Genomic DNA, 14,069 nt, shown 5'->3' with positions numbered 1-14,069 from the left:
AAATCTTCTCTACTATGAACCACATCAAGATACTGCTTAGTACACAAGCCATAATCATGTAGTGCTCCCAGGTCGCTTATAACTTACGAGCACCGTTTTATCACTACATTTTACTTCCCGGAAAAGCTCAGTGCCAAAGAGGGGTAGTCCAGAGCTTACAAGGAAAAAAAAATACAATTAATTCGTCCTAGAGGATTATTTTTTAAAGCGTGTGAGAATGTTACCATGACCAAAACCTTGAAATCTGCGCCTGTTCACCCTGTCTCAATGGGAAAAAAATAAATTTAAATGAAAAGCGCATTTACAGGCGCGGTAATCTAGCCTGATCCTGTAAGCGACAAAACGAGAAATTTCAGAGGGTGTTTCAGAAGCAGCGTTATGCCTAACTCGCAGAGGGTGGAGGGAGTCAACAAGGTGGCGGGGACCCTTGTCTAGGGGTCCTTCTAGCATTTATTCAGTGAAGGCTTTTTGATAAATCTAAACGGCTGGCAAGGAAAAATAAGCTGAAAGCAAAATACATTTTAAAAAAACGTGGCAGCGATAAACAAACATAAGCAAAGAAAAACACATAAATGTGCAAATTGTAGAGAATCGGAGAGGATGAAATGCAACCACCCAGACAAACTATTTGGTCCTACGCTATCCATATTTAAGTCTAGACATTGGTTATATTTGCTGTTTCTTTTTTCTTGCATCTTGGTATGTTGTCACCAGAGGAGCAATTTATTGGTCTAATGCCATCTACTTCAGCCTCTTTGATCTTCTTGGTCGTCGTTTTGTTTGCATCGCTTTCGTTTAAGTTCTTGGGCCTCTATTCCCTTCCAGCAGCCTCTTCTGCCGGCAAGTTCCCGCACGGCGATTGCGACCGCAGGGATATTGTCTAATATTGGTGAATTGGAAGAAATAACCGAAGGGGCTCTCTCGGCGGCTTCTCCCTTATGCCTGCGAATAATAACCGCGTTTTCACACACTTAACACTTGGCAAACATTTACACACATCCACCACATCTGCACGCTCTGAAGCACCAGTATCTCAGGGATCTGGCTTTCAAGAATTGACTTGCTTCTGTCAGTAACCTGTGTTCACGGGGCCGCAATGACCGCGCATAAAGGGTGCCAAAGGGTGCGCGGGTGCGCGCTGGAGGTGTGCAGGGGGGGAGAGGGTGCTCCACGTTTACAAAACACAAAGTTTAGGGTCCGTGCGAAATATCGGCAAGAACAATTTTAACTGGTGAGAAAGTCTTTGTACACGGGGCACCAAACTATAATTGAAAGGAGAATTTCCGGGGCAATTCCATTGTGCTTCTTCCAGTTTATGATGTGCAATACAGGCAGGCAGTAAAAGCTGTCTTTACCAGGACTCCCTGTCTGAGGGAAGGAAACTCATTTTACGATCCGTTTAAAGGAAGGGCACGGAGCAGCATCCTCAATGGAGAGCCATTCGCATTGTTGGGGACCCCAGGGTTTAGAAAAGCAGCAGCAGCTCTGCCCGTCATGCGAGCGCTCCGCAGCCGCCTGACGCTCCGGACTGCAAGGTATGGGGGCGGAAAGGTAACTCGGGCACTAAACAGGGGCGGCGATTTGGAGCCATTCGCAGGCGATTTCTCCAGCTATGGAGTTTCGATTTATTCCCTTTTTATTTTTTGAGACATTCAGAAAGTTGAGTCTTTTTTTTTTTTTTTTTTGGCCATTATTTGCGGTGGGTGGTAAGGGTTTTTTGTGCGTTCTGTTGTTGGGTGGGAGTTTTTTGTTTAGCTGGATGTCGTTGTTTGTTTGGGGGTTTGGTGGTTTTTGGGGTGGTTTTTTTGGGGTTTTTCCTCCTTTCCTTTCCCGGGGAGGGCGACTGTGATTTTTTGCCCCCCATCGGGGGAAGCGCCTTGCTTCCCAAGGCTCGGCAGCGGAGCGGGCTGCCTGGCAAGCCCTGTGGCACAGGGTTACCTCCTGCTTCTTGCCACTACGCGGAAACAACGCGGGGCAGAGGCGGGGGGGGGGGGGGGCGAGGAGCCGCCTCCCTCAGACCTGACGCGCATGGACAGCCACACACGTACGCACTCAGAGCGTTCACATTTGATTTCTCCCGGCGCCCCCCGGTCCGGCGGCGAGCAGGCGGGGTGCGGTGCGCCCGGGGGCCGGGCGGGCGGCGGCGGCGGTGCCTGGGGGGCGGCTGGAGGGCGCTGCCGGGCGCGGCGGCGGCCGCGGGCCCAGCCCGTCCATGGCCGGGCACCGTCGGGCCCCGGCCGGCACCACCTGTGAGGCGGGCGGGGATTGGCGGGCGGCGTCACATGACCGGTCACGTGCTGCGGGCAGCTCGGTCCAAAAGAAAATGGGGTTTGGTGTAAATCTGGGGGTGTAATGTTATCATATATCACGCTACCTCGTAAAACCGACACTGAAGCCTGCCGGACAACAAATCACAGGTCAAAATTATGAGCTCTTCGTATTATGTGAATGCGCTTTTTAGCAAATATACGGCGGGGGCTTCTCTTTTCCAAAATGCGGAGCCTACTTCTTGCTCCTTTGCAAGCAACTCCCAGAGAAGCGGCTATGGACCAGGCGCGGGTGCCTTCGCCTCCTCCATGCCCGGCTTGTACAATGTGAACAGTACCATATATCAAAGCCCGTTCTCTTCCGGATACAGCCTGGGCTCTGATGCCTACAACCTGCATTGTTCCTCTTTTGATCAGAACATTCCCGTCCTCTGCAATGAGCTAACCAAACCCAGCTGTGAGAAAGCGGAGGAAAGCAACCTGCACAACCAGGCTGAGCCTAATTTCCGGATATACCCCTGGATGAGGTCTTCAGGTAGGGGCGAGCGGAGAGGGCTCGGAGCCGTGGCAGCCAGGCAAAGCGTGTCGCCAGGATTACTGTCAGCACAGCCTTTATGGTTTTAATTATAGCCGAGGCGCCATTGCGTAGAAAGCCCGTGGCATTGTATGTAAATGAGTATCATAAAACTTTTTATTGCCCAATTAATGGGTTCTAGCCTCGTAAATTTATTTAACTCCATTTGCTATGGAATTTTAGCATTGAGTTGATTTGCGCTGTTTGCTGTGAAAAAGCGGAGAGTTGGCTGCGGGCTCCCCACGGATAAAGCGTCTCCCCTGCCCTCTTGTCGAAGTTGGGGGGGAAAAAAAACCCCAACAAAATCCCGCTCGCCGGGCGAGGCGGAGGGGACAGAGGCGCTTGGGAGCGAGGGACGGCGTGTCGAGGACTTTGCCAGCTCGCGTTGCCACTCTCGTCCCCCCTGCCCTTTCCACGGAGATAAGAATCTATAGAAATGTACTAAACAGGAAAACGGAGGGGGGGAGGGGGGCACTGGGGCACGAGAGCCTGTGTGAAAAAGGAGAGCTCTCTTCTGGAGCTAAATGCTATGTATTGTTTACGATCCAGGCGGGATGGGTGGGGGGAGCCCACGACATTAAAATAAAATAAATACAGCCCGGCCTTCCAGCTTTTTATTTCCCCTTGCGAAACGTGAAAGTCTGGAAGGTTTTAGGGAAATACATCGCCTGGGGGAAAAGTTCCTCCTCCCAAAAGCAATTTCCTCCCCCACCTCCTCTCCTGAACGCTTTCTCTTCACTTTTTCTAGGTCTCGAGCAACTTAATTTTTGCCCTGCCTGAGCAGGGCAGGTCGTGTGGCTGAAATGTCTTTGTTAGGGCAAAGTGGGGGGGCGGGTGGAAGTCGAAGAAGGGGATCGTTCACTCTGGCTCGGCCACTTTTTTGTTTGTGTGTTTGTTTGTTTGTTTTTTTAAATTTAAATATCAATAAGAAAAATAAAAATAGAAAACTTTCCACTCCTCTTCTTGTCTAACTCCTGGCCGTGTATGTGTGTGTGCCTGTTTTCAGGTCCAGATAGGAAGCGAGGGCGCCAGACCTACACCCGCTACCAGACTCTGGAGCTGGAGAAGGAATTCCACTTCAATCGTTATCTGACTCGGCGGCGAAGGATAGAGATCGCCCATGCCCTCTGCCTGACGGAGAGGCAGATCAAAATCTGGTTCCAAAACCGGAGGATGAAGTGGAAGAAGGAGCACAAGGAGGAGAGCTCCAGCACCCCGGCTCCCAACGAGCCCACGTCAGCAGCAGCCTCTGTCGAGAAAGTGGAGGAAGACGAAGAGGAGGAGGACTAAGGAGTCCCACTCGAGGAAGTGATCTCTTAAAATAGTGTGTGCACATGACAGTTGGAAAAGCTCCCTTTAAAGGAGAAAGGAAAAAAAAAAAAGAGAGACTTTTTATTAAAAATTAAATCAGTTCCCTTTAATGATCATCTTGAAAGCAAGCGTTTGCAAACATGAAAACATTTCTTGGGTTGGTTTTCCAGCCTTCTCTCCACTCTCCCATACTCCCCAGACCTGCCCTGTGCCGAACCTTTCGGTAATATCTCCTAAGAGCATCTTGCAATCAGCTTGGTTTTTTTTTTTTAATCTTCATTAACCCAAACCTGGGTGGGTTCTTCAGGGGACATTTCAGTGGGAGAACTGCTGCTTGCACAGATAGTAAACCGTGACCTTCCGAAGTAACTACCTGACTCCATAGTCCCAATCATGCGTAAGGGGAAAAGTGCATTAGGCTCACATTAAGAAAAACTACCTAATTTTGAATAAGTAGCTCTGCACTTCTCTTTTTGTTTTCTTTTTTTTTTTTTTTTTAATTGTTGTTAGAAAAGTATCTTAAGTAACAGCTACACTAACAAAAGGTTAAACAGCAAATAAGGGGGGGAAAATGTTCCACAAACCACTACAATCTACAGCAATTATTTGTACTACCTATTTTCCAGACTACCTACCTATATATCTTGCTCTGCCTACCTATCTTCGAAAGTATACTGTATTTTAGTAGTCAAAAGGATGTTACAAGGTTACTAATGTGAATCGCAAAATGCTTTTAGACATGTAAGTGTAGTCGTTCGAAAAGCACGCATCAATAGCTTTGGTATAGAATTTGGTACCGAAAAGTCTGAATATATTTAAATTTAAAATAATATATTTATTCCAAAGCAATTATAAATGAAAACCATATGCTGCAATATATCTTTGTTCTCGATTCTTTGCTATTTCGAGAGAGGAAGCAAACACACGCCAATATTGTACAAAGCGGTTTAATATCTCCCGTTGGCTTCTACCTTCAGCTGCTTCTGCTAAAGGCCGTTTTCTTATTCTACGTTGATCTTACTTAATATAGCGGAAAGTGTTCTTTGAAAAGTGAATTTAAATTATCATGTAACCACCTTAAAAAAAAAAATCCACAAACTGTTTGTCCTGATTATCTGAACGTGTTAATATGTAATACCATGAATTTTCCTACAATAGCAGATATTGTAATTTTTTTTTTTTGTCATTTATATTCGTCTTGAACCTCATTTGTAAGATCATGTCATAAATTGGGAAGTATGTAATTAATTTGGAAACTTTGTAGCATGATGTATTGTTAAGAACTCTGTATAAATCCGTCTTGAAGGTTTGGCTAAAGTTTATTCACAAATTGTATGTTACAATGTGTTTCGGTGTGTTCGTTGTGAACATTTGGATATGCCGTGTAAGTATTGGAAGTGGGAAAAAAAATGTCTGTGAACTCTCTTTGGAAGTGATACCGTGTTCAACTATCTCCCACGATAAATGTGTTTTATGTTACACAGAAAATAAATATGCTTGTTGACAATGAATTGCATTTCTTTATTAAGGAACCAGTTCGAGGGAAGCAACAAAAAATATATTACATAGACTAATAAAGAAATTAGACCATCTAAACAGTTTTTCTTTCGGTAATCAGAAAGGGGGGGGCGAGAAAAAAACCCAAGGTGATGAATTGATAGGAATCAGTCAATATCTCTATCTCGACTTCATGATTTTTTTCCCTAGCGTTGTTGATTAATAAAGCGGAAAGCCTCCTTTATGGGAGAGCTTCCTTCCACCGTGTTCCCGTGTCCTCTTGCAGTCATTACCCCAGTCCAGACGATCGGCGATCAAGTCGAAATCGCATGCAGAGAAAGAATATTTTGTAATGAACAGAAAGTGAAAGACGAAACTTCCAAGTGTAAATGGATCTGATCGGGTACATGTGTGGTTTGTGTGTGCGGCTTTCGGGGGCCAGGGGGCATCACGGTAGCACGAAAATGGGGGGAAACTGCCCCGCTTTAGAAAACATCTTATTTTTGCCAGGTACCACGTAATATCAGTATTTGCCCCCCCACCCTTGTATTTTTTTTTAATAATTAAAATTAAAAAAAAAAATCGAACCTGAAAAGTCCTTTTATTCGGCCGCATAAATACAGGTAAGACCTGGAACGTTATTTGCGCTGAAGTTCCCTTTTTTCTACTACACTCCATTCCTGGTCAACGCACTAATTGTAATTTTAATAAAATTAGTACAAAGTCCAGGTCTTTTAAAAAACTCCAGGGCTGCCTCTGTGGTAAGATGGCGCCTCTCTAAGACCTGCCTCTTCTTAGTGATGAGGAAAAGGCCATAAATCCGTTGTTGTTTATGAAAATTTACAACTTTGCAATACAACTTTATGAGTTGTTCGGTTTTTCCATTGGTCGTTGTCGGTCATGTGGATGGTAACCGTGAACATGAACTTTTTTATAATTTCCCTTGCGAGAATAGAGCCGCATTCTTTTGCTGAGCTCTGTCCTGCTTCGGATCTCTCTGGCTTTCAATCCCCATTTCATTTGTTCTTTGTAAGGCAATAGTGAACAAAGTGTGCTGAGGTTCGGCATAAGCAGCCGCCTAGAACACAGATCCGGGATGGCAATTTCCAGTTCCCCCGCTGGAAGGTGTGGCATATTGGATTCAAAGCACTGGCGTGGCAGATTTTCAACTTGCAACCTGGCTAATTTCCTGCTTCTTCTGGCACCAAAAGGAGGGCGATTCGTCTCCTGTGCAGCCAAAGCGACAGCTGTCAAAGTCGCAGGGGCTCCTGTGAGCCAGAACCTAAAAGGTGAGAAATGTATATGACACTACTGTAAGCAGGGAAAAATGGTTTAATACGTTTAAATATTAGACATGTGCAATTAAACCAAATGGAAATGTTACCGGCCAAAAATAGAGATGGCTGCAGCTCAGTTGATTTTAACTTAGGCAGTGCATGCAAAAATATGCCTAAATAAAATGTTTATTTTCTGTGATTTAGCAAGGAAACGGTGGATTTTTTTTTTCTCGAAGTTGATTTCTTTTTGCATTTGGCAGGGGTATGTTGTGACGTTCAGGTTATTTTCTAATAATTCAGTTTTACAGCATCAGTGGAGGGGATTTTTTTTTTTTTTTCCAGCACCAGGGGAAAAAAAAAAAGTGATATCCCCAAACATTTTTTAATACTAATTCGCAGCATTAGCTCATTAGCTTAAATTTCATTTGCGGTTGATGAAATTGAGATGTGATTTATTTTTTTACTATTAAAAAAAAAAAAAAAAAAAAAAAAAAAAAAAAAAAAAAAACAAAAAAACCAACCAAACAGCACAATGTCTCCTAGCTTCTCTGCCATGTCCGGGAGGTTCTTTCTAGATGGGGGGAAGCGGCGCGAGTGTGTCTCAGGTTTTCTCTATGAGACCAAGCGCTGCCTGCACAAATCCCTTGCCCCGCAGCGGGTCCGCTGCCGGCGCTTCGCGGCTGGCGCGCCTCGGGTGCGCGGAGCGGGCTTGGCGGCGGCTGAGCCCGTTTCAGCGCCGGAGACGGAGCTTCCCCCCCCTTTCTCTCCTTGTTGTGACTGTTACGGTGCGGCGCTGGGGCGGGGGAGCGGCGGCCGGCGGGCCGGTGCCCCGCGGGGTGCGCCGGCGGGGGGCAGCGAGCACCCGCGCACGGCGGCCCCGGGACCCCCCGCCGCCGCCGCCCGGCTCCGCTCCCGCCTCCTCACGGCGAAAGAGCGACTCGGAGGGCTCTAAACGGCGGCCCCGGCTGTGCCTGTGCCGCCGGGCTGATAAAGCACTGCATTTGCATTGCATTGCGGTATCCGCCGGACTGGAGCTGCAGTGAGCGCCGATTATTTATTGCGGGTCGCGGGTGCTCAGTGCTGCCACGGCGTGGCGGGATGGCGGAGGCGGGCGCCGAGTGGAGCGGCCCCCGCAGCCCCTGGAACAGCAGCCAGCCTGCGCTGCTCGGGGGAGCCCAAATAAAAGACCAAGAGGAAAAAAAATATAAAAAAAATTGCGGCCTATCTTTTTCTATGGGAGAATCGGAGCTCGCTCCCGGGCAAAATATTCCGGCAGGACCGGCTCTGCCCACTCCCCTTGCCCTCCGATTCTAGCTCGGTGTGTGTCAACTGCAAGTTACCACGGTGGGAGCCGGCTGGGGAGGAGCCGCCCGCGTCCCCCCGGCCAGGCTCTCTGTACCCCGCCAGTCTAAACAACGGTCCGCCTTGCCCAAACTGTTTGGATTAGGAGCTATTAGTTAAAGGTTGGTTTTGATGACGCTGGCGAGCACGAGAATGATTTGAAAGTGGTTTTATATACGAAGAGAAGGAGGCTTTTAAGCTTAAGAGGGTAACTACTCCCGCACCTGTATCCGAAAGTGGCTGGGGTCACGGACGCGTTTGCGGCGGGAGGAGGAAGGCGAAATGTGCTGTGCAGGAGGTGCTGGGGGTGCGTGGAATTACGAAAACAAATAAACGGGCTATGAAATACACAGGTATCGCCAAGTGTGACTTTGTTGCTGTGGCAAAACGCAGCGGCTGGCTTTCTTTCTGCTTTCCAGAGTGGGGGCGGGAATGGTGAAGGAAAACTGCTGTGAAATGTGTCCAGGCCGGACATTTCTTCGGCAGACTTGGGGGGCAGCAGATTATTGTGATTCGGGTTTTTCTGGGGTAGGGGGAGGAGCGGAAAGGACGCCTGAATGTGACTGAAGCAGAGATTGCGGTGCAGATTGCTTGGCTGTCACTGTAACTACTCGAACACGACCCAGTCAGGCAAATGTGCAGATTTCATTCCTTTTCGTGTTACGGGATCGGCGAATAAATATTTTCGCTGCCTGCCGTCGGGCTTTCACAACTTGGTTTGGATGCAAACAGTAACTTGAAAAACGAGAAAGAAACAAAAAGAAATGGAGGGGGAAAAAAAATCAGACTCTAACCCATGCTACAAAACGTAAATATAACTAAGCCTGGAGAGATTTTTATTTTAAATTTTGTTTTGGTCTTTGTGTGATGGATTCAAACAAAAGATCGTCTGCCCACAACTTTTTGGAAGTAAGGCCGGTGCGGTTTGTTTGTCCCGAGTATTCTTTTTTTCATGGTGTGTTTTCGTTCTGACTTAAACTGGCGAAAAAATATGTTCTTTTAAAAGACTTTTCGCGTTTAGCATGCTGTGTATGAGTGCTTGCTTGCTGGTGTTTCCTCCTTTTTAAACTCTATTCTCACAGAGTAAAAAAACCCTTATTTTTCCGGAGAAATCTGCTTTTCAGGAAATACATGTTTCTGAAATGACCTCTCAAAGCACGCAGCTAGTGGGCTGTAATTCTGCCAGGTGTGTTTGTTGATTAGCTGGGCTGAAGAGGTTAAGGAAGTTGAAAAAAAACCCGAAGGCAATCAACATCTGAATGTGAAAGTCCAGCTGAGACTGCAAACAATACAAACTATTGTGGGGCGATGTTTTAACTCACTACTGTTTTATAGGTATCGTAATCTGCCCCCGGAAATGAGACAAATAGTCTCCCAACAACAACAAAACTCTCCTTTGAAAGCTGCTTTAGGAAGCGCTGCTCGTACGAATGTCACTTTACGTGACAGAGCGCGTTTAAAATTAGTCCATTCAATCTGTTGTAATGGGCACGGATTATGAGTAAACACATATTGGAATGAACAGCCTCATGTTATCTGCAGGAACTGCAGGGTTACGGCTGAATTAAACCCGCATCAGCGAATTTCATCAGAACAGTTACTGTCCGAGCCCTGGGCCAAGAATTATATTTCCGCTATGGGGTAACTGCCATATTGAAAAATGAAGGTGGAAATGTTTGTTTCGGGTATTGTTCTTCCCCTCTTAAAGACGCAAATCCACGTTTAATGAAATTATTCGGAGCAACAACGAAACCGATTGGCTTCTGCTGACTCATTAGTGGGGTCGTATTAATTAGGAATAGTTCTACTGGCTCGTTTTTGAATTTGAATGTTTGATGCCCTCGGCTCTACTCTGGCGGGAGGAGGGTAGACTTGGGGAGAAGAGACACATGGAACTTCATCTGGGCTGCCGGGGGGCTCCTGGAGCCCAGGCGGCGCTTCCCGAGGCCTCCTCGGGCACTTGGTGCAAATCAAAAATCCCACTCCCCAGAAGGCCACCGTCCCAACCTCCTAATTATGGGGGATGTTCATTAAGATACGAGACCTCTTCCACTGCAGGACGCGTTAGCCTCTCTCACAAAAGCTGGATTCGGCGCTGGGGCGGGCTCCCTGAGCTCCAAAGGGAAGCCTTAGTGGAGGGGCAATTTTCGACTGAATGGATAAATAAATACGTTTTAGAATAGCTTAAAAATGTTCTTGGATGCAGTTGTGGTATCGCGACGGCAAAATAGAGAGAGGCCGGGCGCCCCCCACGCTGCGCGGCGCTCCGCTCCCCCTTTCACGTGCTCCCTCCGCTCCAAAGTTTCCCTTCGCAGCATCCTCCGCCGCCGTCTCCTTCCCTCCCTCCCTCCTCCTTCCCTCCGCCGGGGAGCCGGGGGCGGTTCGCCCACCCTTCCCACGGGGTTGCGCGACTCGCTGGCCGCGGGGCCTCCAACTTTTAGGGGCGCCCCCCCACCCACCCCTCGGCGGCCGGGGGTGGGGTGTCCCCGCTGCCCGCTCTCGCACCGCCCGCGCTGCCGGGAATTATCGCTGCTGCTGCTGCTGCTGTTGTTGTCATCGCGGGGCTGTTTTCCCGCGTGGGGGCGGTGCCGCGGGGGGGCGCGGCCGGTCCCGCGGGCTGCGCGGCGCGGCGCGGCGGGCGCGGGGGCGCGGCGGGGCCGGGGCTGCCGGTAACTTGGCGGCGCGGTGGCGGCGGCCCCGGGGGAGCGGGCGCCGCGCGCGCTCCCATTGGCCGCCCCGCCGTCAGCTGCTCCTATTTTCTGCTGTCGCTTTTGGCGCTCGGCCATCCAGAAACAAACCACTTCGATGACTCCTAATAGTTATCGCCAGATGTACTAATACACAACAAATCACGGTCCGGGAGAGGGGGAGAGCAAATGAGTTCCTATTTTGTGAATCCCACTTTCCCGGGGAGCCTGCCCGGGGGCCAGGACTCCTTCCTCGGGCAGATCCCCCTGTACCCGGCGGGCTATGATGCTCTCAGGCATTTTCCGGCTTCGTACGGGGCAAGCAGCCTGCAGGACAAGACTTACACCTCACCTTGTTTCTACCAACAGTCCAACACCGTCATTGCTTGCAGTCGGGCTTCCTATGAGTACGGAGCCTCTTGTTTTTATTCGGACAAGGACATTAGTAGCGCCTCTCCTTCCGGCAGTGGCAAACAGAGGGGGCCCGGGGACTACCTGCACTTTTCTCCCGATCAACAGTACAAAACCAGCGGCGGCCAAGCCAAAATTATAAATGACGAAGGCACCGACCGGAAGTACACGAGCCCTGTTTACCCCTGGATGCAGCGGATGAACTCCTGCGCTGGTAAGGCATCTCGGTGCAGCCAAGGGCGGAGAGGGGAGGAAAAGGAAAAGTTTCTTTTTTTTTTTTTTTCTTTTCTTTTTTTTTTTTTTTTGGCTAGATAAAGTCCAGATTGCTGGAGAAACATGGTTCCTGCAGGGCAATATGTAACATGAAACCTTCGCAGGTTTAGACCTGGCACGTTGGCACCCAGGGAATGGTGGCCAAGATCCCAGTATGTAGGTTTACTGGTGAAAGTTACAGGGGAATCCTTGGAAAGTAGGGGGAAAAAATTAAAAAGGAACAAAGCACTTTTATCACTCTCTTAAAGCCATCCCAAAGCCTCTGCTCTACTTCTTCATTGTCAGAGAGCGATGCATGGAATATGCCCTCTGTAGTGAGGATCCAAAGCATTTGTGGTACATTCCTCCTCGCCCCCCTCCCCCAGCTCATTAGCCTGTGAGTATTGGATATTGAGAGCACGTTTCTGGGGCCGTGGGCGCACTTCCATGGCATCGCGAATTTTTCCAGGCTTAGGAGTGAACTTCGCATAATTGAACTATTCTGTACAGGAGTGGTGCTGGGGGAATGGGGGGTGGGGGTGGAGTGGGAGGGTTGTACTGGGGTGACATTTATTTTTTACAATCCCAAATTTAAACGTTTACTTCAAGTGTTTGCTAATGACTCGCCTTTTCTCCCATCCTCCCGAGTTTATGTTTGCTGCAGGGTAGGTCTCACTCCTTTCTTTGAAAATTAAACTTTTAGCAAGACCATTCCGATGCTGCTTTGCATTCAAGAGCAATAAATTCCGGAGCAAATGGCAAAACGCTCTCCTATGATCTTTAGCTGATGTCTATAATTATACTTAGAGACCTTCTGCAGTCCCAGCCATGGCAATGGCTGTGTGTTTGTGTCAACACAGCCGCATGTGCGTGCACACACACACGCACAGAACATGCGTGGGGCTTCCCGGGTAGCACACGTGTGCCTGTGCCTGTGTGTGCGCACAGAGCAGCCTCTGCCCCGTGCTACCTCCTGCACCTTCCCTAGGTCCGCCTTAAAGCCTCTTTGTACCCCACTTACCCCGCCACCGTAAGCACACCGCACATCTGCATTTACAGCTCGTCAGGCAGGAGAAAAGGAAAAGAGAGAATTAAAAAAAAAAAAAAAAAAAAAAAGAGCCTCCAGGAAACCAGAGCAGCTTCCCCCACTCCCCGTGATTGTGCCTGCAAAAGGAGGCAGAATATACTAATCGCTCTTTCTGGTCTGAAATCACTGGGCCCTGTCCAATGCGATCGTTTTGTCTTTACTTCTACAGGTACAGTATATGGAACACATGGGAGACGAGGGAGGCAAACTTACACCAGATACCAAACGCTAGAGTTAGAGAAGGAATTTCATTTTAACAGATACTTAACCCGAAGACGACGTATTGAGATTGCAAACGCTCTCTGCCTTACTGAACGCCAGATTAAAATATGGTTTCAAAACAGGCGGATGAAATGGAAAAAGGAAAACAAATTCATAAATTCCACACAGCCCAGCAGCGAAGAAACAGAGGAAAAGTCAGGGGAGTAGAACCACGTTTAATAAACGCTACCAGGCCTTTCCTTAGCGCTTACTACTACTATTATTATTATTATTTACCTTGTGTTCCTTCTGCTACTGAAATCCTATAGGTTTGTCACAGTCTATTAATCTCCAAAAGGCTTGGTTAAAAGATGTATATTTGCAATCATCTGTGACTTACTCTAATATATGTGGAAGCCCCAGCTTTCGAGCTACAGGCATGTATGTATGTAACCACCTTCCTAAAGCGTATATGGCGTCGGTTAAAGCATTAGCGAATTGGCCCAGAATTTTAAATGTTTGACATTAGCATCTCAAATGGGTGAGTGGGTGGGTGTCCCTGGTGTGCTTGTGTGAGAAAAGATAAGCAAATTATTTTTTATCTTTTTTTTTTTAATTAGAAATGCTTATATTGTAGAAAGACAAGAGATTTTAGAAAATATTTGGTTTATGTTTTTGCTGGCTCCCGTTACGGCGGGCCATCTCGTTATTCTGTGTTTGGGAGTTTATGATCCGCAAGGGAAAAAAAAGTTTTAGCTATGTATAGGATATTTAAAGAGCACATGGAAGAAAATTTCTTTTAAAAACGTTGTATAAATCCCTGTGTATAAACTTTCAGTTAAAGCGAAGATGAATTGCAGGGAGATTTTTTTTTTAAAGCCGCTAAACTGCTTAGTCTGCACTATAGTATTAAAGTAAAAACTCGGCGTTAAACTTCAGGGGAGGCGAGGGAAGAGGTTTTGAAGCGGGCAATTTTCTGTGGTTCCCGTTGAGCTTACGCTAAGGTTTTGGTGAGCTCAGCTCTGCACTGAAGGGGCTTTGAATTATGGACTACATTTCTTGGGGCTTCGTGAGCTTAGATCGATCTTTTTTCCTTTTATCTCTCTTTCTTTCTCTCTCTCTTTCTTTCTTCCTTCCTTCCTTATTTCCTTCCTTCCTTCCTCT

The 14,069-nt window shown here is 47.8% G+C and overlaps 3 protein-coding genes across 6 annotated transcripts in view; all 3 read left to right on the top strand.

The window, feature by feature from the left end:
- Window positions 1–2,283: 2,283 nt before the first annotated feature.
- Window positions 2,284–5,663, top strand: HOXA7 (homeobox A7). Its single transcript, XM_064412948.1, has 2 exons — window positions 2,284–2,802; window positions 3,848–5,663. Exons 1-2 carry the CDS (start codon window positions 2,427–2,429, stop codon window positions 4,129–4,131), a joined length of 660 nt encoding a protein of 219 aa, XP_064269018.1. The 5' UTR covers window positions 2,284–2,426; the 3' UTR covers window positions 4,132–5,663.
- Window positions 5,664–6,797: 1,134 nt separating this feature from the next.
- The window catches only part of HOXA3 (homeobox A3), a 45,060-nt gene continuing 37,788 nt past the window's right edge, over window positions 6,798–14,069 (top strand). For 2 of the 4 annotated variants that reach the window (XM_064412877.1, XM_064412862.1), the window contains exon 1: window positions 6,798–6,938. The gene's annotated coding sequence lies outside the window, so the exon portion shown is untranslated. Of the gene's footprint in view, window positions 6,939–11,484; window positions 11,580–14,069 lie in introns of those variants that run through there. The other 2 variants (XM_064412895.1, XM_064412866.1) reach the window with 2 other exon arrangements.
- On the top strand, window positions 11,038–13,753 carry HOXA6 (homeobox A6). Its single transcript, XM_064412934.1, has 2 exons — window positions 11,038–11,579; window positions 12,874–13,753. The coding sequence occupies exons 1-2, from the start codon at window positions 11,144–11,146 to the stop codon at window positions 13,131–13,133; spliced, it is 696 nt and encodes a 231-aa protein (XP_064269004.1). The 5' UTR covers window positions 11,038–11,143; the 3' UTR covers window positions 13,134–13,753.

Source organism: Passer domesticus, chromosome 1 (assembly GCF_036417665.1).
Source record: "Passer domesticus isolate bPasDom1 chromosome 1, bPasDom1.hap1, whole genome shotgun sequence".
NCBI classification, from domain to species: Eukaryota; Metazoa; Chordata; class Aves; order Passeriformes; family Passeridae; genus Passer; species Passer domesticus.
The sequence above is the reverse complement of the archived record's forward strand: the minus strand, read 5'-3'. Positions and strand labels throughout refer to the sequence as shown.